Here is a 24541-nt window from a genome sequence, read left to right as displayed (position 1 = left end):
TTGTTAGATAGGTTAGCACTTACCGGAACGAACTCGACGACATACTCCACGGAGCGGTTGACCACCAGCGTCTGCGTCTCCTCGTACTGGAACCTACAACACAACACAACACAACATTAGAGGTGGAAAGTAAAATGCTCTAGTGCAGAAACGTATCATTTTCTGTACACTTTTTAGAATAACAATTACCCTCTCAGAGCAGCATGAGAAATGAAAAACTATGATGCCAGCCAAAAACAGCCAAAAATAATGGGAACAAACCCCATGGTCGCATGGTCGAAGTATTTTACAGATGGCACCACCATATGTTTTACCTGCCAATCCTACGAAATAGTGTCAAATTCATGTTATTTTGGAATTTATGGCCTGTGGCCTTTAAGCCAAATCTTATAGAACAAAACTAGAGACAGATAAAACCTTATGCTGGCGACATTTATACAAACTTTTGACGGCTAACCTCAAGAAGCACACTGCGACGTCTTCGACTCCCTTTTCCCTTTTCTCTTGCAAAGAAACAGGTGGACCGGATTTAGAGGCATAGGGCTCCTAGGCACTTGGTATGGTACTATTGGTACTTAGAAGGCCTACAGGCCTAGGCGGAAATGCGGTTCTGATGTGATGATTCATACTGACGCGGCGCGGTTTTCATTGCGGCGAAGGTTTGACTCCGTAAATTTGTTAAAATACTAAATTCTGTTAATTTCTTGATTTTAGATAACATATTCTTGTCAAATAAATGTGATGTAGTTTGTAGTGTTAAATAAAAGTTGTCTCATAAACATAATTTACGCGGCTTATGCTGGTTCATCGTAATCTGATAGCGACGCCGCAATGTTTTATCAAACCAGGACAGCTTTATAAATACTTGTATTTTAAGTAGGTATTCATAATATTCAAATAAGCATCGTTGGCAATTGGCATGTGTTGTGAAATCCTTAGGTTATCGAAGTTTTCCTCCTGTTGAGACTCGATCAATTATACGCATAAACTAATTGTAGGGAATACGCTCAAAGCACTGAAGACCCAAAAAAAGACGTTAATTAATACTTACCTAATGACTTCAACAACAATTTGATCTTGAGCACGCGCGCACACACACAGCAATAAACACACTAACACAAACATTTTCTAACACTAACAATACTGTTTATTCATAAACCCCTACACATCTACTTAAAATTAACCCCTACATCACAAGCGATCATGGGTCATCAGAAACAGGTCAACACGCTGGCTAACTTAATGAAAGTGCCAACGATCACCAAGTCATCATTATAATTAGTTGTCGTGTAATTATAATAAGTAATAAATACGCGAAATGTGTAGGAAGCGTGCGGTGTGCCGGTGGAATGGGTTATCGCCGATGTTAGGTTATCAGGGCTGATAAGAGCATTGATTCATTTGGGCGCGGCGCCGACATGGATGGTCATTCTGTCCGAGGTTGTCTTCGCGCTTACACACACCTATTTGCATTGATGTTTTTTCAATGCGATTCTTTAAATAATGCTGAAGCAGAGATATTAAGAGGGGAGACGTGCCAATAGCATTGGTTGTCATTGTCATTCAGTGGCCGGAGCGGAGAAGAGATTACAACCAGGGGCGTAGCTAGAGGATATGGCGCCCGGGGCAGTCACCAAATTTGCGCCCCTGACGACTGACAAAAGTTTCCCTGCTGCTGCCTTTTGCCCATTTTGGCGCCCCCTCTTGGATGGCGCCCGGGGCACTTGCCCCCCCCCCAGCCCCCCCCTAGCTACGCCACTGATTACAACCAATGCTATTGGTTGATTCCCGCACGTCTATCATCTCCACCTCAGTGGAAAGGCAGCACAACACTATAAGGTGTGAAATGCGGGGCCGATGAAAAGGAGGGATACATTTACGCAAAGGTGTGTTACTCGGATTTCTGACACATCTGTGCCTTATTCAGACATTCAGGTCAGATTTTCCGCCCCGCCAGATAAGCAGGTACATCTGCCAGACGCATGTTACAGTCAGCTGCAAAGAAAAGTGCCCCCCCCCCACCCTGCATAGAGGTTTGTATGTAAAGGTACTTGTACTTACTAAGCGAATGAATAGTATATTGCTGACTGTGTACGTATTGTGGGATTGTTAGATTTGTACAGCAGCTAAATTGAAAAAACCTTTGTTTATTTACAAGTATCAGAATGGAACCCCCGAACCCGTCAGGTCCGTGACCTCTATGTAGATAATTCCTGCGGCATTCATGCAGGCATGATCGTAAGATGTAAACAAAACATTGATGTTTTGACAGAGTGAGATAATAAAATAAAAATACTTTCTATATTCCTTTATTTTAATGCACGTAAAATTAAGAATTGCAAATATAATTCTAACAATACTTTAATGTAGTATTTAATGTAGCTTACTTCGATTATTAATGCCTTTTATATCTACTTCATCATTTCATCAACTTTAGGTATACAAAAGTTTCAACTATTGGCGGGAATCCTACTTTTAGTGTTGCCAGATGCACGGGGATCAGAGATAATCTTATTTGTCTTAAGCCAGCTCTAGACTACGCGGCGCGAAGCCGCGAACGCGCCGCGATTCGCGCATGAGTGTGGAGGGACCTTTAGTGTAATACAATACAAACACAAATTATGTGTGTAAAATGAAATGAAGGTATATTACTAACATCTAATCTAGAATATTTAAAAAACAACTAAAATCGTCATCATCATCATTTTCCGAATCTTATCACGTTTACAATCGAGAACTGCTAACGATTATCTATCATAGAAAAAATGCAAAGAAACGTAGGAATAATTCAAAAAATTGTAGCAGCAAATTTGACAGCTGTATTAGATGGAGCTGTACGTAGCCTTACGTTTTGTGGTAGGTAACGAATTGTCAAACTCTATTATTATTGAAATATTCTGATGAATGAAGGTAGAAGACACTTCATTCATTCGTCTGGAGGCATGTAGTCCGGAACGACTTGCAACACTTTCTCTCTCCATCTCGCTTTTCTCACTTCTTGTTCTCTCTTCAACGCGTTCAGGGCGGGCAATGTTCTCCAGCAGGTTATTATTTTGAATTGAAGATTTCTGCAAAAAAATTGTATAGGGTACCTATTTTACAAACAAAAACAATAATTACGTTTCTCAAAATATTAAGAAGAAATTATAAAGTGGCAACACTGTAGTGTCGTCCCTTTCAAATCAATCTAAGAAAAACGGGACGACACTACAGTGTTGCCACTTTTTATTTTCACTCTTTTTTGCCAGACTGTAGCATCAGTAACAGTACAAGTGTGCTCGTAAAAACCAATAATTATTTAGGTACCTGTTGTAGTAAAGAGTAGCTTTTTGCATTTTAACCTCTTGCTCTTTCTTCAAAACAGCAACGTTTTCACGCAGCTTTCTAAACACTAGTTGAGCCACGTAAAAATCGTAATAGTCCTCGGCCACTTGTCTTCTAAGTACGTACTCCCGGTGATTCTAAAAAATAAAAGTTTTAATTCAACACTACACAACATACAAAGTAAGGCTGATTTTAGTGTCACGCGGACCGTCCGTGCGGATTGCTCCGAATACCGATGACTCAGAAACTGGAAATTCTCCTCCCCAACCACTAGACAGAACCACAGAATAAGTAATAGTACTACCGTACAGAAAGGACACTTCCTACAACCCCGAAGTTTGACAGTGATTCAGAGGACCTACCGAGAACCATGTTCGACGTGTTGCATCCCTGTCACACTTAAATACGAATTTACAAGTGCGACAGAGGGGCACTGTGACTATGTGTGGTGACCTCGTGCTCTTTGTAAAAGCTTCATAATGCGGTGTCTAATATGTAGCGAGTGTCGGTGTGAAAAACTAGCAATTTACCTTTTTTAATGCCTCAAACGTCTTTCTCAGAAGCTTTTTCCTGTAGAAATTCTCTGCCTTATAATTCCTCTCAATCCACATGTCTTCAGTATAGAACATCCAGTGCAAAAACGTGTTTTTCTTTAGCTGGAACTTGTAATGTGCTTTGGCTTTCTCTATATTGTCACGTTTCAATTCCATCAGCATCTTTAAGGGTCGCATGCAGTACTTCGCTAGTAAAACTCTTTCGTAATGCAAGTCTGCCATTACTATTAAAGATCGCATTCTGTCCGCGTATTGCTTCTTCCTTATAGCTTCTATCCTCTCCTTCTTCCTTTTCTCTCTTAGCTCTTTTATTCTTTTTATTTTCTCCTCTTTATCCATTTCCAGTTTTGCCAACTCCGCCTTGCAAAATTGTTAAAAGTTTAAAATTTTAATTTAATATCTTTATTCTTTGAGACTGCACACAACTTTTATAAAATATTTACCTGTTGTTTCATTCGAATCCGTTCTTCCTCCATCTGCCTCCTTCTTTCCCGTATCATCGCATGTTTTTCTTCCCTCTCGCGTGCCCTCTTCTCCATTCTTTGCAGAAACTGAGGCACCTTCAAACAGTGGAGCACCAGAGATGGCTCTGTAAAAGAAAATATTGTCACATTTAAATGGTTTCTTAATTGTAGGAAAATATTGAGTTCAATTATGTATTGGTAATCTAGAAGTAAATGTAAATAAAAAGCATTATTTAGCCAAATCGTACTCTATAATAAACAAATGAATTAGGTAATAAAATACTTCATAAGTAAAAATAGAATACCTTCTATGTCCGGAATCTTGAGTTCGTTCGACAACAGTTTGATTTTTGGTTTCAGATGCCGATCTAACTCATAGTAAGTCCTCCGAACTTCCTCTCTCATCTCATCCACTGACTGTTTAGATGCTTCAATAATCCTGTTGTATTTCAGCTCGTCGATCAACCTGTTCTGTTCTTCTAGCTTCGCTTTTTGGAGGGCTATAATGTGCTTTTGCATCTTATATCTGTAATGTGAGGCATAGTGAAATATGAAAAGGAGATAAGATTTTACAAGTTACAGTTACAGCTTGTATAATAACCGTAGGCGCTTCTCTAGTGTCAATCTAAGCTAACTTTGCACCGACTTGAACAGAACACACACGTGTGTATATAAAGCTTATATTTTCATAGAAATTTGACCCTGGTCCCTGGTCTGACTCTATTTAATTCAACGAAAGTCCGTAGCAAATCAATTCGTGTTAAGCAACAACTGTCTTGTAACATTACCTATGTTGGTAAGTACTGTAGTCCCTCGCCAGCATCTTGGATTTCGTACCCTCGGGCTGATTTGTCTCCGATTTCTTTTTCTCCAGTTTTTCGAAAAATCTTTTTATCGCCTCTTGTCTTTGTTGAGCCACGTATTCTTTTCGTTTTTTCACGCAATTTCGCCATTTTGCAATATACTTTTTAACAAGCAACTCCAAACGGCTAGTTAGAAAGATTCTTAGTGGAGTAATATTTAGAAAGTCTGGCGTTGTCTCTTTTTCAATAGATGTCGACACTAGCACCAAATCTTTCTTTTCTGTAACTGTAATAATTTCTTCATTCGTCTGATTAACTTCTGGTTGGTAATTTTCATTGGAGTTTGAATTAATTGCCATCATTATCAATACATTTTGCAAATCACTCATTTGCGTGTCTAAGTTTAATTCTTTGCTGTTCTCTATTCTTAAATCATTAAAATCATTTTCGGAAACATTGGTTTCATGCAAATTTAAAAAATTGTCTTGATGTAATAAATCACCTACTTGTGTGTGAAATTGATAATCTACACTGATGGTAGTTTCATAATTAATATCCTCGATGATTTTATTATTATGTTCTATATGTATGGATTCAGAAATTTCATACAGGGTATTTTTATTTTTTATTTTTCCGTGATATTTGTCATTGGCTTGACAATTGACATCGCCGTATGCAACAACATCTTTGCAGAGATTTAACCCATTCATAGTCTTTGTTTGTTTATCAACTGTTATAGTATCTTCTATCATAGTTCTAGGCTGAGGATTATTCTTCAACATTATTTCATTTTTTAAATTCATACGTTGAAAGCTATTACGGAGTTTTTCTATCTCTTTGTTCATTTTAACCTGATCTTTAGACAGTTTTGTTGTTTTCCTAGAAAAAATAAATAAAGTTATGTAGAAATATATACATTTGGCGTAGTATTTAACAATACTTCTTCTGAAACTAGCGAACACAAGAATAGCATCCTCAGGAAAACCAATATTTGTGCGTTTGATACTGATGGTGATGATAATGTTGATTCTGGATCTAGAAAGTATTTTATAGGTATAGGTAACCTACCTATTTATACTTATTTATTGATCAATACCTGTTGGAGTAGCGCCCTATGGTACCAGAACAAACTAAGATGAATAGTATCTATTTAGTGTACGACGCATTTCATTATTCAACGACAATCTTTATTTTCACTAGACTTATATTGACCGGGATATAGACCGTGAGCTCGACCGGGATATCGGGAGCTCATAAATAATACAAGGTAATCACGGTCTATATCCCGGTCAATATAAGTCTAGTGAAACTAACCGTGAATCATTTAAAACTTTAGTCTTTATTTTATACACAAAAACCTCTTACACTTGAACATGAGTGTTTTAGTAAATAAATAATGCGATTGTTAGATAGAATACTGTCAACATCAAAACATCACTGTCAAGAAACCAGGCTTTTTAATTTGTATTTAATGAAAAAAGAGGTTATACAAGCGTACCCTTTTTAAGTTTTGTTTCTTTTAAAAAATAAAACAATGTTTCCTTTAAGTAAAATGAGCTAATTTAAGGTTTTAAGGCAGTTTCCCTCCAGGGCCCATTAATTTTTTCCGCACTGTTATAGAAAAAAAAAACTAACTCCGGGGGTAAGAATATTGTAAACTTGAGTCTTTAATTCACTCCAGCCTGCGGCTGCCTTAAATGAACATCGTTTGCAAAATTTCAATTAGGTACCCCACTCGTTGCACAATGTATTATTTATTAATATGTACCCAATGGTCTGCTAATGTCTAAATCAATGCTATGTCTAATTAAATATTCAATATGTCATTGTGAAAAATTACCTTTGACCATGGTTGTATGTAAACTTCCCGTGAATATGAGTATCCTTCACCTGGCAACAAAAACATTTTTTTGAGAAAAATAACTTCATTAATTATACATTATACTAAGCTTTATTTAATGACGATTCTAACGAGCGCAATCTTAATGACCTATTTTTCTATTATCAAATTTCTATGCCCACCTTCGACTTTGGTCTAGGGCATACCGCGAAAAACGAGCATCGAAATTTCGTTACCTGCCTTTGTGAATATTCGAGCGATAGAGACACATAAAAAAAATACGCTTTTGTTTTTCACGGTAGGACCTCAGATAATCCACGCGAGAATCGAAATTCGAAGAAAGTTTATGACTGTCTGTCGCAATTGCAGTAATCGAGTATTACGAATATTACGATACATATATATGTATAGAGAAATTTCCAATTTCTATCTTCGCGGCAGCTCTGCAGCTTGTGAATATTCAATCGAAACGCAACCCTAAGTTAAATTAGATAATTTAACCCAAATATTGACGTCAAATATTAATAATAACGTCAAATATTACACTTTAGTAATTTTTATTTAAAAAAAAAACGAAACTGAACAAGTATAGGTGCCCCACCAATCGCATTACTATACTAAAGTCCAAATAAAACAAACTTTTCACTTCTTGTTGCTGTCCGTCATAGGCTAAAGTGCTCGATCGACGAATCACAAAAACGAAATGAGATTCCTATTGGCTAATGACGACTAGCTCTTACGCCGCCGCTAAGACGTTGCTGTACCTACCTGTTCCACATCCGCATCCGCATTAAGCTCCGCATCGGTTTTATGCGGATGCGGATGTTGAAAATAATGCGGAAGGTCCGCAGTTGCGGATGCGGATGCCAATATTCGCAACATCCCTGGTCCATATAGACAGACGGACCATATAGACTGATACCGGTAAGTTACTAGTAATAGTAGTAATTAACACATAAAAATATTGTACAGTCGAGTTCATAAATATGTATACATTATTTTCACCTTATTGCAATGGATTAAGGTGAAGAAATTTATACATATTTATGAACTCGACTGTACCGCAAACAGCCAAAATTTTAATCAAGTTATGAATTAATGAAGACACAGGGGTACTTACCATCTTTCTTCTAGCTTCAAGCCGGAGCAAAGTGTTGGTGGGAACGTAGTCAGGGGAAAGCTTCAGTAGGGCCCTATCGTCAAATATATTTTTATTCAATATTTCTTCCATTGTCTTTCATTTTCCTATCTCAAATATTTCTCTGTTAATTCTGGGATTCAATTTTAGGACATTTGTATAATTTTAGTCACAAAATAATGCGATTTCCACAAATTCATACTACAGTTTATATTCAGTACCTAGGCCCAGGCCTAAGTGTTACGTTGTCATAGGGAAGTTTAGTCGATATCCAAACATTTTTCTTGTCCGCGCATGTTACAACTTTGCTTATCTTTATAGGTATCATAATAGCATTTGACTTAATGTAGCATCTTATGTAAAACGAATAAGCGTCATATCATGATATCACCTAAGTAATGCACCTACCTACTTAGAGCTTGGTATAACTTAGAAACCGTTTTTCCACATAAATGTCGGGTTTTAGTTTTCTATGGCAACATTAGATGTATTTTACTGCTCAAAACCGTTTTTTATTGACGGTCCTAATTGAAATGTAATCACACATGTTAAAAGCAAATATAGTTTGTCAAATGACTGTCTCATTTCAAACATAGACAGAGAGAATCATACTAACTTCGTCTTACACTAGTACTAGCACCCAAAAGAAAGGGACGAGTATAATTTTCCTGGTTGTGTTGTTACTGACTGACATATTGGTTTGACCAACTATACATAATGTTTTTTGTTTCAAAAAACTAATAAATTAATAAATATGACTTAGTAATACAATAAGCCAAATTTGATATTTATAACATTAATTCCTCTTATGAAAATGTTTTCTTAGATGTCAGAGCTAATCCGGACATTTACTAGTTACTCTCTACAGAAAACGACAGTTATTAACTGTCATTTTCCATGTCCACTGCTTTCTGTCACTTTTATTGACAAAACTTGCTCAAACTGTGTAGAAATAGAAACAGTATTAACTATTTATTGTAGTTAGGGAAAATAAATGTATATCCCTCTATACAATGAGACAAAAAGACGATATTTCTGCCGAGTTTCAGTCACGAAGCTGTGCTTCGTCACCGTGTCGCTGCCGCTCTTCGCGTTCATAACTTGCGTTTTGATTACTATGTACAAAGATTTTCAAAATGCGAATAAAACCCACTGTGATGTGCCGAATGTGTTTCCGTCTATATCCGCGTCCATAGGGAACTATGAGCCTCAAAGCTCGATATGGAGATCGGCTATTTACGCTCACGCGCCTATGAGATTTTTCTTAGTTTACCTGAGATGGGAGTATTACAGGAACGTTATAAGCGATCATCTAGAAATAGTTATCAAGTTAGCAGTATTGTTAAACGTTATAGAAAATTTATCTTTATTAGGACTAACACATTGGACTTCATCCCTCCATTATCGTGAGTAGCCTTGCATTATGCAATGCATTTTATTTTCTGGGTTAACTGCAATGACATATTGAAGGTTTTTGACTGATACCAGAACTAGTTGTTTGATTACTTTGTTTCCATTTGCCATCTATGGAAGACCATGAAATAATGTCATTTTATTATATATTCTGGGCTCCTTTGCATCTGGAGGGGCGAGGGGCGCATTTTGAATAGTTTTTGTGTTTGTTAGGTTCTAGTTTAGGTTAAGATTTTTGTAATGTTTTATTTTGTATGACATGAATGTATCCTTGAAGTAAACAATATTAATTAAGGTAACATTAACATAATAAAATTAAGAAAAATTAAAAAAAAAATTAGTATTATATGATTTTACTAAACTGTTTATTTAAATAAAAATTTTGATTGCATTCCTTCATTAAGAATTTTTTTACTTATATCTTTAGGGTTCCGTACCCAAAGGGTAAAAACGGGACCCCATTACTAAGACTCCGCTGTCCGTCTGTCTGTCTGTCACCAGGCTATATCTCATGAACACAGATGATGTATTTCTGTTGCCGCTATAACAACAAATAGTAAAAAGTACGGAACCCTCGGCGCGCGAGTCCGACTCGCACTTGGCCGGTTTTTTTTTACTATTCTGTGAATAAATATTTTAGTTTGTGAAATATCCGAGTGGTTTTGATAATAATTTACGATGTATAATTTCAGCATATCATGAATTTTGCTTCAAAATGTTCATTGGGACATCGGTGTTGTACATGTTGTCCACCTGCATGATGCTGACCAAGTACAGACGGAAAGCCACGGTCTCCAGCTCCGAGATGCGGTCCACCAAGCTCAAGTGGAGAGCTTTTGTGGTTAACATTGGCTCTTTCGCCTTCGCTGCATACTTCTTCCTAAGACATAACAGATTGTGTGAACCTTATGGTAAGCTTTTTTTATTTTTATTTATAGCCTTATATCAGAAATACATTTTTATACTATATGTATAGTTTTATTAAATCATTTTACGGTTTAGACTCACTTGTTTTAGTCACTTGTTGTCGTAATGGTTTAATATTAGTATGTCTCACAACAGTTTAAATTCGGATATCTATAGTTGAACAATTTTGAACTGCAGTTTTGAGTATAATCTGGAAATTTTATTCAAAAATACTGTACATAATGATTGTGATTTCATTGTTGAAAGTTTTGTTTTTATTTTTAATGTATTTACTAACACATAGCTATAACGATGGTACTAACAATATTGTATGGAATTTTGAATATTCTGAAATAGTTTTTTTTTTTTTTTATAAGACGAGTTTAATAAATCTTGTCCTATTTTGAGATATAAATGATTGTTGATGGTTTTGCGATGATTTGTCCGACCTCTGCTCATCAACTATTGATAAAATCGTATAAAATGTTAATAATTTTTTTAAAAATTTAATTTGCTGCTAAAAAGCATAATTGAAATTCCATTACTTATTTAACTATGCCATGAGGTAGGTGTGTATCAAAGTGATTCCAATTTATTTGTTGAAAGTAATCATAAAATTGTCTTTTCCAGTGTATTCGCTGTTTGGGTTCTCCGAGTACATCGTTGTGATCAGCAACATTATGTTCCACCTGACAACGATGTACGATCTCCGAAGGCAGTTCCTGTGCGTATCCTTTGGAGGAATCCATTTGGAATAATATTATTAGAAAAATTGGTTCTCACGATGTTTATAAATAAAGGAAGAGTGGAAATACTCAGCGCCTCGAGCGCTGTCAATGGGTGAGTCTTGGTAACTCAGTTGGTAGAGTGAAGGGCTGGTAACCCGGAGTCGCAAGTTCGATTCTCAACGGTGAGGTTTTCAACTTTTCTTTTATTTAGAAGCATTGTGCCTACAAAATTAATTTATTAGTTCTCATTGACATTTTAAAATTAAGGGGTTGGTATTGGCAGAGGTTTTAAAGAGTCCCAGGCAAGCCCGGCCGAATTTCACCTTCCCATACAAACGGAGTTTCGTTCTCATTCAATTAATAATGTATGGAAATGACCACATAACTTCGCATGCATCTGTCATCTGACAAAAAAATTGTACATAGTTAAGGATCTGAGTCTGAAGTTAATTGATGATTACGACAATTAAGCTATTTCTATTCAAGTTATATGCATGAAAGTGTGTTAGCATATGCTATAGACTTATATGTGTATGAATTAAGTACAATAAATACAATACAATTTACATGGTATAGTTATCGTAACACAATTGAATCAATTAACTTCTAATCACCGCTTCTTAACTACACTTAATCATGTACAATATTTTGCAATTCACCCTAATAATTATTGTCTCCATGGCTATGATAGCCCCCTGAGTAACTCCGGCGTAGTTACAGACATCGTCATGAATTTATGACAAAAGGTACAAGCGTTGAAAAATAGTCTAGCCTTTAATTTTCAACAGAAAGTTACAACACGTAATTTGTAGGTAGAAAACGGGGACTTAATCGCGTAAAATAAATTTTAAATTTACCTCCGACTTCTCCGAGACCACGGGGACAACGCCGTCCTCGAAACGTCGGAGGTAAATTTAAAACTTATTTTACGCGATAAGTCCCGTCGTTGTGAATAATAATGAGTAAAAATCGTGAAAGTTTAAATCAGTGTGAAACACAAGAAAGTTTAGAAACTGCGCAGTCCCGCACCGACTGCTACGCCGCAGTCCGTAGTAGTTAGAAACCGTGTGTAGCGAAAATTCGTCATAGCATAGGATCATGCATATCAGTATACAGTAGGTTTAACAATTATGTGTTGTTATCTAATGAAAATCGTTGTAAATGTCCTTCCTTCCTACAAGTTACCATAATTAACCTTTTCGACGCCGTGTCAAACACAAAAGCTGTCATCCAGACGCCACGTCACAGAAGTGTCAAAACTGAAATTGAACTTTATCCATATGCATGTAGCCATGTAGGTCTATGTTACTCTGTGGTATATGACTGATTAATCGGTCTTTGGCTTTGGACCTGCGGTGCGTATATCTGTCATTGGCGTCCAAAAGGTAACGGAGGTATGGGTGTCAGAGATGATGAAAAATATCATGTCTGACCCTTGTATTGTATTGTAGTTCGGGCGGTTTTCCGCAACTCGACGACTGGCGCCTATTTTGCGTGACATGGGGGGGGGGGGGGGGGCTAGTCCTGCCAGCCCAGCTCCTCGAGGAATCCTATCAAACCTTTAATGTTGAGTGGGACCTCGAGGAGGTCTCTCGGGAATTGTCTGACCCTTAGGCTAAGTAGCATTGCCAATTTTCCTCCATTTAACTGATTTTACAACATTCCTTACTAACAAATAAATACTTTGTGTTAGGCTTTATACCAATATATATAAACAATAATATAATTCTAGCTTTAAGTAGGATTTTTTAATGTCGCGATTATCTACAAAATGTATTTTTTGGCTTTGTATAAAAAACAGTATTTTATAAATAAAGATTTTGCTATATGTATTATGCTTCACGATTATTCTCTGAACGGAAGAATCGAAAGTTTTATCATGCAGCCCAGGTATTTCTAAGGTAACTGGAAATATTAAATATATTAATAACGGGTCTCTTACATATTTTAAGTCAAAAAACGCTCGACATGTTTCACTCCGTACCGAGGAGTGTCATACGTGAGTGACCCGTTATTAATATATTTAATGTGTCTGTGTCTAACGGAAGTTTTGTTGTTAAATATCGAAATTTGTATTGAAAATTTTCATTTTTATGGTTTTTGTTTGAATAATAATGATTTATTTTATTTTATGTAAAGATGGCGTACATGCTTTGGCTCCATTGATTACGATTCTACAAATACTAAGCATATCTGCGGTATCTGCATAATCAAATGAATTTAAAAGTACCTTAAGTTTAAGTACTGCTAAATAGAAAATTGCATAAATACATATGAATGTTTATTTTATATTTATTTTGACGGGTTGTAGAAAGATTTATTTATTTTTAGATATGACTATAACATAAAATACCGTTATGAATATTTTACTATCAATATAGGTACAAATAATTTAACGTCATTCGCTTATTTTAACTGTCTTCCCTGATAATATTGTTTAATAGTAAAAAAAATAAAATGGAATAAAGTTTATTTATTTACAATACCGAACTTATTTTATTTACACAGTTCCTCATTAATAAAATATTTTAATATGTAACGATGTATGTATATTCATTATATAACAAATCTATATACATCTGAATTGCACATTTTATATATTGCAATTACATCTTTAAATTAGGTATTTTGAATTAAAATTTAGCACCATACATAACATATCTCTTAAACCTAGTAGAAAAAAAAAGGCCCTAAAAAAAAAAAGTGTGTGTGTAATTGTGTATGATATGTTCTCACAACAACACAAATAATTTACCGCGGGTGACTAATTATGTCTATGAAATAAGATTTATTAACGGCACCAGAGTCTTAAGTTATATCGACAATTTACAATTAACAACAAAAGCGATACTACAAAAAAAATGGAAAATAAATGATCTGAAAGGTTGGAAGTTCGAGTCTTGCCGGAAGACGTAATTAGATAGATTAGAAAAATGGGCGCAATTAGCCTCATGCATGAAGTTTATATTTGAACGAAATATGTTTTATTCGGATGTTTGTTACCGTTATATCATGTTACAAATGCATTTCCGTTTTTAAATTACCATTTAATCACTTAAAATTATAAATAAAAAGTACAAAAATTTGCCCGCGAAAAGCTAGTGAGCGAAACGCTCGAAACGCCACGTGACGTCACGCGTTCGACAGATTAGTGTCATTAGTAGCAAACGTCAGTTGGGCCGCCCGACGTGTGACGTCATCACGTTCTGTCGAATTCGCGCCAAAAATTATGAGCGTTTCAACCGCTCAAAAATTTTCAACATTTTAAATATTTTTTAATAAAATAATGTTAAGGTTTACAAAAGTATTTTTATCATTTCCGGTGTTCCAACGATATAAATTATGAATCCAAAAATAAAAATAAATTCATGCATGGAGCTAATTGACGACATTCGATTTAATTGGTCGGAGCCCCGTTTCCCGTTCTCTATAAGCTGCCTCTGTCAGTATTGTCGGCTAGTCGGAACTGGTCCGCCATCTTGTCGGCAATCATGCGCGCGATGGCGAGCGAGGAGGTGGCGCCGGGCGAGGGCGCGTTGCGCACGTGCAGCACGCGCGCGCCCACGCCCGCGCCCGAGCCCGGCTGCGAGTCAAACACGAAATCCTCTATCAACGTACCTGGAATATAAGAAATAGGTACTTTGTTAGATGATTTAGGTTAATTTCACTTTCGATATAAGCCACCTATTTTATCGAAAACTATACATTTTTATTACCAACTGATCGAGATACTTTTTCTCAAAAATGGACGGCAAAGTCGACGTTGCCGGTTAAAAATTAAGTCGCGAAGTGCGTAGTTTATGGTCAGTCAAAAAATTAAAAAGTTAAAAACATTGCAGTCTCGATTTCGGGACTGCAATGTTGCATACAAATTCCATTATTTGTCGAATTCCAAACTTTTTAAAAGTTTAAGTGGCCATATCAAATGAAGGCATAGGTCCATTAAACAGCCAAACAGATGATCAGTACTTATTATTATTAGGTTGGTACTGCGACTATTTAGCTGTCTCAAATAGGTTGGCGTATTTTCGGCAGAAAAATACACTTCGTTTTTCAATAAAATAAAAAAAAAGGCGGCAAAGCAAATCTTATCAATTGTTTTTACTTTTTTCTGTGAAAATATATACGCAAGAACGTTGCTTCTGTAAAATATTTCTATTATATTTGTATTTATTGCGCCATTTTTGAGAAAAGCACTATATATGACTCGGCAGGAAGGCTACTTGCTGGCTTCGGATTCGTTTTAAATGGACTCCCAAGGTCGTCCGTTTAAAACGAATCCTCAGCCAGCAAGTAGCCACTTCCGAGCCTCGACAATAATGTACTTTTAACGAGCCCCTCGATGAGGTTGGTTGTTTTATCACTTAGATTCTTAGGCCACCTTTAGTTTATATCGTACGACGTTCAAAACGTAGAATTGATTTAATTTTGTAATATTTTTTTTACTAAACATATTAATAACGGGCCACTCACGTATTTTAAGTTTAAATATGTTTAATATGTCTGTGTCTCACGGAAGTTTTGTTATTTTTTTTACTGTTTTTTGTAACGAAGTTCCTTATCGGACGGTTGGCGGATGGGGAGTGTACTTATAAGATTTTGCCGTCCCAACCCATACGATTGAGCAAGAAGGAGAATGAGGATGAGGATGATGGAACCGTGTCCGTCTGTATACGGACACGAGAACATGAACATAAGAACATAACATAACAACGAGCACGGGCATGAACATGAAACACGTCACCGGCTTTTCTTAACTTCGTTTCAACTTTCAACCGACTGTTCCACGACACGCACCATTTTTTAGGGTTCCGTACCCAAAGGGGACGGGGGAAAAAAGGGACCCTATTACTAAGACTCCGCTCTCCGTCTGTCTGTCACCAGGCTGTATCTCATGAACCGTGATAGCTAGACAGTTGAAATTTTCCCAGATGATGTATTTCTGTTGCCGCTATAACAACAAATACTAAAAAGTACGGAACCCTCGGTGGGCGAGTCCGACTCGCACTTGGCCGGTTTTTTTTATTTGTCTTTCATGCCGAAACCAAATATTACACAATAGTTCTTTAGGACAAATATTTATTTATAAAGAGAGTATTTTCCATTTCAAATAACTACACAATACGGCGAGTGACCGAGCCTGGCGAGTGAGATACAGTAAGTTGACCTTCAACGCACAGGTGACTAACGGCACGCGGCGGCAAAACAACGCTAAAATTGACTACGCTCTGAAGTTATTTTGTAAATAATCACGCGGCATCTCTTTCCCACTTACCTTCTTTCCCTAGCCTGCGTTCTGCACCCGACGGTCCCCTCTCGAACTCGGCGGTAGATAGAGTCACAACGAACTTCCTCAGCTGCGCTACTTGAATAACTTGGAGAGGCATTAGCCATCTCTTTCCCACTTACCTTCTTTCCCTACAGCCTGCGTTCTGCACCCGACGGTCCCCTCTCAACATCGGCGGTAGACAGAGTCACCACGAACTTTCTCAGCTGCGCTACTTGAATAACTTGGAGAGGCATTAGCCATCTCTTTCCCACTTACCGTCTTTCCCCATAGCCTGCGCTCTAACGCCCGACGGTCCCCTCTCGACATCGGCGGTAGACAGAGTCACCACAAACTTCCTCAGCTGCGCTGCTTGAATAACTTGGAGAGGCATCAGCCATCTCTTTCCCACTTACCGTCTTTCCCCATAGCCTGCGCTCTAACGCCTGACGGTCCCCTCTCGACATCGGCGGTAGACAGAGTCACCACGAACTTCCTCAGCTGCGCTACTTGGAGAGGCATCAGCCACGATCGTGCCATCTCTTTCACTCCGAAGCACGCGTATTTGGTAGCTACTTGGCGGAAGCCTTGGAACTTGAAGATTTCTCTTAGTTCTTTCATGTTTATGTCGCCCCATCTGGAAAAAAAGTAAAATATTACATTTCGATGCTAGTGCGAAAAGTATGTCATTACTTCATCATATTAATAATGACATTTTCGCACGTTTATCGAACGAAGTTTTTTAATACAGTTGCGAAAAAATGAGAAAACTACAAGTAATCCATGAGCCGAACGGAGCCGAGTTTGCCCGAAGCGAGGAGATTCGCACCGCTGCCAAGGTCAAGTTTAAAGTTCCTTTGCCTTTGTTATTCAAAACCACTTCAAAATCTACGCCATTCCTTATCCAAGCCGTACTTACATGGTATTGATAAGGTGTTTCAAAATACAAACAAACTAATAAGATAAAGTTGTTATCGAGTCTCATCTCAAATACTCGTAATTGTTACTGGAGAAATAAGATTTCATAAAAAATTTACAATAATATTTGTGACGTTTACAACCAAAAGGTACCACATTGTCGCTTGTTGATAAGGTTGATTTCTAATTGAAGCTATATGGAAATAGCGCCTTACTGACAAGCGACAATAAATACCCTTTTGGTTGAAAATGGCACATTTATTGTCTAAGGTCTTATCGGCAACTTGGGGACCAGTGATCCAGAAGTTAAAGCCAAGGGATCTATCTTCGGACGTGTGCGCGGATGTTGTGAGTGTTACGTGTCGGTCTATTGACAATAACTAATATTTATGTGTAGTGGGTGGTTTGAAAATGTGATGTCTACCTCAAACTTTAAATGCACTTTTCGTGGGGTAGTCACACAAATCTCTGTTTTGACGTTTTGCTGGGACGTCAGTTAGCCGCGACCACAGTGAAACCTGTGTCGAAGCGTCGGTAACTAAAGGTAACAAAATAAATTCGCGATAGACCCGTTTGTAAATGTGATTTAATATGTGTTCAAACCGCGAAAGTTTTAAATGTTATAAGGTCTACTAGTAAATATGCGTGTACATTCTATGACCTTATTTCGCGGTAATAAGATTCATTAATAGTAAATTATTTGTACACATCTGCGATTTAGACAAGACTGTTACGTTTTCATAGTTTTATTTCAAGACTGTTACTGTTAAGTGTTAACATAGAAGTAAGGATGTGTCAATATATTTGGTTACTTTGCCCGCGCACTGGCTATATTTGTTGCTGACTGTACCATCGTCCACACAGTTTAACCTTACAATAAACCTTACGGCACATAAGGTGTAACAACAGTCATGCAGGCAAGATTGTGCCTATTACTCGTTTAGCTAACAAACTACAGCTTACTAAGTACATCATCTTCCTAGCGTTATCCCGGCATTTTGCCACGGCTCATGGGAGCCTGGGGTCCGCTTGACAACTAATCCTAAGAATTGACGTAGGCACTAGTTTTTACGAAAGCGACTGCCATCTGACCTTCCAACCCAGAGGGGGAGAACGGCCTTGTTAAGAATAAGTCCGGTTTCCTCGCGATGTTTTCCTTCACCGAAAAGCGACTGGTAAATATCAAATGATATTTCGTACATAAGTTCCGAAAAACTCATTGGGTTTGAACCCGCGACCTCCGGATTGAAAGTCGCACGCTCTTACCGCTAGGCCACCAGCGCTTCAAACTAAGTACGATGTTCAAAAACTCTGCTGGCTGAACTGACTGACTGGTCATCCATGGACCTTCCGTATTTGCAATAAGATTTAGGTGCGAATTATCAGTTAAGTGTTGACCAACAGAAAACCGCAGCTCGACCTCAACCCGTTAGGTTGACTGGTTGTGTTACTTGTGTTTCATGATACGAGTATGATAGGGCAAGGTCGACACAACTGCACATGTTTTGATCCCGATATCGATTTCACGCCGAATTTATACTGCGGTTCCTTGCGTCATCGAGGTATCCAACTGTGTCGACGATGGTATTAGTATCCTCTATTAGCCATCTGCAGAAACCGCAGATCGACCTCAACCTACCAGGTTGATTGGTTGTGTTTATTGGTAGAGGGAGGTCGACACACCTTTTGATCCCGATATCGAGACCGATTTTACGGCTAACTTATACTGCGGTTGGGTTTCCGATTTCAATGCCATTGGAAAACTAGGTCCAAAGACGAGTTATGTTATTGTTAATAGATATAGATAAGGATAAGCTTAGGGATACACTAGGAGAGAGGGGACCTGTCCTGCGACACGTGTCGTCAGCGACGTCGAGTGAAGTGACGCGACTTTCTTTCGACATGTCTGGCAACATCGCGCGACACATGTCGCCAGCGTGTGTCATTTAGTCTCGCGATGTCGCCAGTATATGTTAGGCGAAGTTTCGCGAAGTCGCACGACTTCGCCTGACGTTGCTACGGATATAAGTAGCGCGATGTAGCCAGATATGTCCGGCGAAGTTTCGCGAAGTCGCACGACTTTACCTGACGTTGCTACGGATATAAGTAGCGCGATGTAACCAGATATGTCCGGCGAAGTTTTGCGAAGTTGCACGACTTCGCCTGACGTTGCTACGGATATAAGTAGCGCGATGTAGCCAGATATGTCCGGCGAAGTTTTGCGAAGTTGCACGACTTCGCCTGACGTTGCTACGGATATAAGTAGCGCGATGTAGCCAGATATGTCCGGCGAAGTTTCGCGAAGTTGCACGACTTCGCCTGACGTTGCTACGGATATAAGTAGCGCGATGTAGCCAGATATGTCCGGCGAAGTTTCGCGAAGTTGCATGACTTCGCCTGATGTCGCTACGGACATAGTCGCGCGATTTCAGCAGATATGTCAAGCGAAATCGCTTGATGTCGTTTGACATGTTGCCGACGTTGTAGTGTATCCCTGGCTTAAACAATTTGTCGAAAATCTATAAAAGTGAGAACGGAGTACCTTTTCTATACTATAATTTGCTGTCGGAATCGGAAAACAGCATAATACCTGCTTGGATCGGCAGCATCAATTTCAATTTATTTATTCCCAATCAATATGTGGAATCGTAGTTGTGGTGGTAACTAAAAAAATGGTTTTAAACTTACTTGTATCCTTCTTTCGCAAACGCTAGAATTGCATTAGGTCCAACGATGATCCTTCCGTCCATCCGCGGCGTCAGATGCACTCCCAAGAACGGGAACCTCGGGTCCGGCACCGGGTATATATTAGACTTCACTAGATCGCTCTTTTCTCTAACTATATACAAGTATTCGCCTCTGAAAGGGACTATTTTAGGCTCCTCAGGGCAGCCTGTTAAAACTGCGATCGTGTCAGAATGTAAACCGCAGCATGTTAATACATAAGATGCTCGCACTTCTTGCCCTTTCTCATCCGAAATTATCACAGGATACTCGCTATCCTCGGCTTCAGCGAACTTCCTTACTTCGAAATTTAAATATTTCTTTCCGCCCCGCTCTAAGAAATCCTCAACGAAAGATCGGGTGACTTCCCCCCAGCTGATAATGCCCGTGTGCGGAGACCAGATGCCTTGTAAACCGTCACAGTTTGGTTCGATATCTTTCATTTGTTTCCTGTCCATAAGTTCCAAATCTTTGACTCCATTTTTCTGTCCTCTATCATACAGTTCTAGGAGCCTAGGTATTTCAGCTCGCTCTGTGGCTACGATTAATTTCCCGCATTTTAAATATGGCACTTTCTTTTTATCGCAATACTCGTAAGCTAAGCTGTGTCCTTCAACGCAAAGCTTCGCCTTCAGCGAGCCAGGTTTATAGTAGATGCCGGCGTGGATGACTCCACTGTTATTGCCGCTCTGGTGGTGAGCGAAGCGGTGTTCCTTCTCCAACAGGGCTATCTTCAGGTCGGGGTAGCGTATGAGGAGTTCTCGGGCCGAGGCGGCGCCAACTATGCCTCCGCCGATGACTACTACGTCGTATTTGGCTGCATTGCTGAGAGATCTGAAATTAATAAGTAAGATATAATTACTTACTACCTATTTAGTATTGGGTGTCATTTAATCGATCTGCAAAATATTCCTATTTTGATGAACAAAAATAAATATTTGGTCAGCCAAAATGTATAATTGGTCAGCAACTTAAGGTTAACAAGTATTTCTAAACCAGTTCGAAATAAATGTCATACGTCATATTGAGCTGCTCTAAATTGAATTAAATTGATTTGGTTGGCAAATTAATTATTTGAGCGGCAGTAAGCGATATTTAAAATTTTGTTAAGCAAGCAGTGGGTAAGCGAATAATTTCATTTTGGATAACAATTTAACTGATCCCAAAAAATTGGTTAGCTGAAATATCAGTTGATCAGCAAAATGTCTAATCAACCTTTGCTAATCAGCTGAAATTTTAAACAAAAAATATTGGCCATCATACTACCCTTTCATTTTGTCCTTCAAAAATCTCACTGCCCACTAACTGTTTTGTAGTAGCAGTTGGTTTCTGTGAAGGTCGCAGTTCTAACCTAATTAATACTTTTCTAGTATTTGCAGTTGGTGTCAAACAAGTAATCAACTGATCCGATATTATTCTAAAGAAAATATCTCACTGTAATATTTTACAAAATCTTACCTGGTACAAACAGATGACAGAGAATATTAATGGTTTAATTATCCTCTACATAGTAAACAAATCATAGCAATAATTATCAAGTATTGTCCCCATTCATATTTCTTTATCAATGATGTAATACGATGTAATACTTGTTATCAGAACAATAAATGTCTTACATCATTTACATTAACTAGTTTATTATATGTACAGAATTATATGAAAATCATATTATTTGTATCACAGAACAAATTAGAGACATATTAGATGTCTTTTTATATTTGCCTGTGAGCAGTCTATTTGTGAGATATGACACAACACCATCACAAAAATATATACACTATATTTTTATTGAATTCCGTTAATCGCACTTAAACTATCGTGAGACATATTTCAAAATATTTATCCAAACATGTCGCCAAAAGCGACTAAAAATAATAGTGAGTAAAAACCGTACTGATAAATATTTTTCACCTCAGCAGCTCGAACAAGCCTACTTTCGTCACTCCCTGGAGTGAGGAAAGTGCGACTTTCCTCACTCCAGGGAGTGAAACAATGTAGCTTTTTAATTTAGTGAAGGCCATGAACTTCATACTTTTATTACATTTTTTTTACGGTACGGTGCGGTACGGTACGGTACGGTACGGTACGGTCCGGTCCGGTCCAGTCCGGTCCGGTCCTGTCCGGTCCGGTCCGGTCCGGTCTCGTCTCGTCTCGTCTCGTATCGTCTCGTATCGTATCTTATCGTATCGTACATATTATAATACTTTTTTTCTGTTTATTCTGTGTAATTCGAAATACATTTTAACCTTTAATATGTTCTTACTACTGAGGTGAAAAATTATGTGTGCAACACGAGAGCAAAGTTATTTTACATCTCGTGTTTTTGAGTCCCGAGAAAGCGAAAGATTCTATAATTGAATCACGAGCGAAGCGAGTGATTCTAAGGTAGAATCTTGAGCGTAGCGAACTAATAAATAAACACTCGCAAGAAAAACCAACTTTCCTCTCTTGTTGCACAAATAACTATTGAATTTCGTTAACTTCGGGGTATGGTTAAGTATGTTTAAGAAAACTAAATGGCATAGTTAATTAAAAATATATTTTTTTTACTAAAAGTAATTATTAAATGATTGCATATAGCGTTGTTATAACATGCGAATTACATTTTCACATCACCTATTCGAAAAAGGGCTTCTTCTTCCCCGCTAGGAGGGATCAAAGTGGCACTTTTCTTCCCTGCTAGGGGAGATCAAAGTGGCTCTTTTCTGTTCTAGTACATGATTTTTTTTTCTAATTTGTATACAATTGTTTTAGGTGAAATATTATTTTGGAACAATTTCCTCATAGGTGATGTGAAAAACAGCATGTGTCACATGGTAGCAAAATTATTTCCACCTTGGGCGTTAACACTTGAATCCCTCATTACGCTCAGGATTCTATTTTAGAATCCCTCGCTACGCTCAGGATTCAATTATAGAATCCTTCGCTTTCGATTCAATGTACACCCTCGCCGTAAATATGTAATTTTGCTCCCTTGTGACACAATCTACTATTAACTCAACCAAATAATTGAAAACTGACATATCAATGTCATTTCGAGATAGTACTAGAGATAGGGTGTTAGGCCCTGTCGTCACTTTCCATCAGGTGTGACTAAGGCCAATCGCCGATCAGTTTAAAAAAAAAAAAGTTTAGTAGCAAATGTATGAACTTGTACCAAATACTAATCAGTATGTAAACAGGCCCTAAGGCAAGTGTACACGCTCATAGGGGCCTTATCAGAAAAAAAATATTGATTATCTCCAAATGGAGTTGATTTAAGCACAGGAATGCAATTGCACCCTTGAAATTAATTAAAAAAAAACATGGTGTATACATAAAACTACAGGCCCTCCAATTCTACAAGAGCGTTTGAGCATTAATCACAAGTATCCCAACACTAAGCTTCACACATCTCTGAATTTCTTTGCAAATGAATGCTGGTTGCCTTACCATGCTTTTATTCACCTAGGAATAGTTAGATAGTTATAATAAATGATATTTCATACCTACAAGCTTATTGGAAAATTCATTGGTATATGCCAAGGTTTGAACATACAGTCGAAGGCAAAAATATTGATACAGACAAATAGCTCAAATTATGTGAACACGACTTTATTGTCTAAGGTGTAAGAGCGTACACATATTTTTGAAACTTTGGGAATGTATATATATTTATGCCCTTGACTGCACAACCCTTGGCTTGGAAACCACATGCATTACTGCTCTCTTACGATTAAGATCTTAAGATTGCGTCTATATTTCATAACAGGACAATCCGAGCAAGGGGCCATTTATAAGCTAATGATAATAACTAATAATTTAAAACATCCATATTAAAAATAACTGGGCAAAATAAAAATAGCAATAACTAAGTACTTACCGAATATTCTGCGCACCAATAACACTAGATAACCCCTTAGTAAACAAGCATTTACTTATGATAGACATGTTTAGATTTACTGCGAGTGCGAAGAAACTAACACTTAAAAAATATAATAAAAGTTTGAAACTTCTATAATCTTATGAAGAACTGCGCATACTTATGGGTACCAAAACGAACTACGAATTCGCGAAGTTATTAACGAGTAATGAAGCCCATTAATTTAAGTACTATACTATTGTAATTTGGGCGAAGCGAAGGCACAAATAAATCAATTAGGTATTTGAATGAGTCAACTATTGAGGAGTTAGTAGTAGTACTAATTTGCTCCTATAAAATTATATTATTTTAAGCGAGTTTCCATGATTCTCTGACCGATCACGAGTTAGCAATGGAATATTATAGCTAAATATTCGAGTAGGTAATCGCGAAGACCTTGACTCGCACTTGCTCTTGTTGACAAAATTGAGTAAAATGACTGTCAGTGATGACATTGACAGTTCATTACTAAAAGTGCGTTCAAATTCTTTAGTTCTTTAAACGAATCATTATACCGATAAATGGAGCTTCTACAGATTTCGTGGTTTGTCTTAGTGTGTTG

General features: G+C 37.7%; 4 protein-coding genes across 4 annotated transcripts in view; 1 reads left to right on the top strand and 3 right to left on the bottom strand.

Annotated features, from left to right (window-relative positions):
* The window catches only part of LOC134742839 (SID1 transmembrane family member 1-like), a 33420-nt gene extending 32232 nt beyond the window's left edge, over positions 1-1188 (bottom strand). The window contains exons 1-2 of the mRNA XM_063676051.1: positions 1052-1188; positions 24-93 (exon numbers count right to left, since the gene is read on the bottom strand). Coding sequence (XP_063532121.1) covers positions 24-93; positions 1052-1125 — 144 coding nt within the window. The 5' untranslated portion in view covers positions 1126-1188. The remainder of the gene's footprint in view (positions 1-23; positions 94-1051) is intronic.
* A 1607-nt stretch (positions 1189-2795) lies between these two features.
* LOC134747745 (girdin) lies at positions 2796-8216 on the bottom strand. The gene is made up of 8 exons (XM_063682373.1): positions 8106-8216; positions 6986-7035; positions 5131-6024; positions 4648-4868; positions 4322-4467; positions 3855-4238; positions 3307-3461; positions 2796-3068 (listed from the first exon to the last, which is right to left on the bottom strand). Exons 1-8 carry the CDS (start codon positions 8214-8216, stop codon positions 2927-2929), a joined length of 2103 nt encoding a protein of 700 aa, XP_063538443.1. The 3' UTR covers positions 2796-2926.
* An 825-nt stretch (positions 8217-9041) lies between these two features.
* Positions 9042-13575, top strand: LOC134745464 (post-GPI attachment to proteins factor 2). Its single transcript, XM_063679511.1, has 3 exons — positions 9042-9529; positions 10229-10447; positions 11073-13575. The coding sequence occupies exons 1-3, from the start codon at positions 9118-9120 to the stop codon at positions 11198-11200; spliced, it is 759 nt and encodes a 252-aa protein (XP_063535581.1). The 5' UTR covers positions 9042-9117; the 3' UTR covers positions 11201-13575.
* Positions 13576-13785: 210 nt separating this feature from the next.
* Positions 13786-24398, bottom strand: LOC134745442 (L-2-hydroxyglutarate dehydrogenase, mitochondrial). Its single transcript, XM_063679482.1, has 4 exons — positions 23941-24398; positions 20043-20912; positions 16853-17073; positions 13786-14788 (listed from the first exon to the last, which is right to left on the bottom strand). The coding sequence occupies exons 1-4, from the start codon at positions 24006-24008 to the stop codon at positions 14598-14600; spliced, it is 1350 nt and encodes a 449-aa protein (XP_063535552.1). The 5' UTR covers positions 24009-24398; the 3' UTR covers positions 13786-14597.
* Between the last annotated feature and the right edge of the window lie 143 nt (positions 24399-24541).

This window comes from Cydia strobilella, chromosome 1, assembly GCF_947568885.1.
Source record: "Cydia strobilella chromosome 1, ilCydStro3.1, whole genome shotgun sequence".
NCBI classification, from domain to species: Eukaryota; Metazoa; Arthropoda; class Insecta; order Lepidoptera; family Tortricidae; genus Cydia; species Cydia strobilella.
Note: the sequence above shows the minus strand (reverse complement) of the source record. Positions and strands in the feature narration are given on the sequence as shown.

Bases quoted from the DNA above. Each gene is read 5' to 3' on its own strand.
- LOC134747745 (XM_063682373.1), bottom strand. From the start codon at position 8,216: ATGGAAGAAATATTGAATAAAAATATATTTGACGATAGGGCCCTACTG. The intron at 7,036-8,105 runs GTAAGTACCCCT...TTTTGTTGCCAG, and splicing joins TTGAAGCTAGAAGAAAGATG to GTGAAGGATACTCATATTCA. The intron at 4,239-4,321 runs GTAAATATTTTA...CAATTTTGCAAG, and splicing joins GGATTCGAATGAAACAACAG to GCGGAGTTGGCAAAACTGGA.
- LOC134745464 (XM_063679511.1), top strand. From the start codon at position 9,118: ATGTATATCCCTCTATACAATGAGACAAAAAGACGATATTTCTGCCGA. The intron at 9,530-10,228 runs GTGAGTAGCCTT...GTATAATTTCAG, and splicing joins GACTTCATCCCTCCATTATC to CATATCATGAATTTTGCTTC. The intron at 10,448-11,072 runs GTAAGCTTTTTT...TGTCTTTTCCAG, and splicing joins CAGATTGTGTGAACCTTATG to TGTATTCGCTGTTTGGGTTC.
- LOC134745442 (XM_063679482.1), bottom strand. From the start codon at position 24,008: ATGTCTATCATAAGTAAATGCTTGTTTACTAAGGGGTTATCTAGTGTT. The intron at 20,913-23,940 runs GTAAGTACTTAG...TATTAATTTCAG, and splicing joins ATTGGTGCGCAGAATATTCG to ATCTCTCAGCAATGCAGCCA. The intron at 14,789-16,852 runs GTAAGTGGGAAA...CTTATATTCCAG, and splicing joins GCAGGCTATGGGGAAAGACG to GTACGTTGATAGAGGATTTC.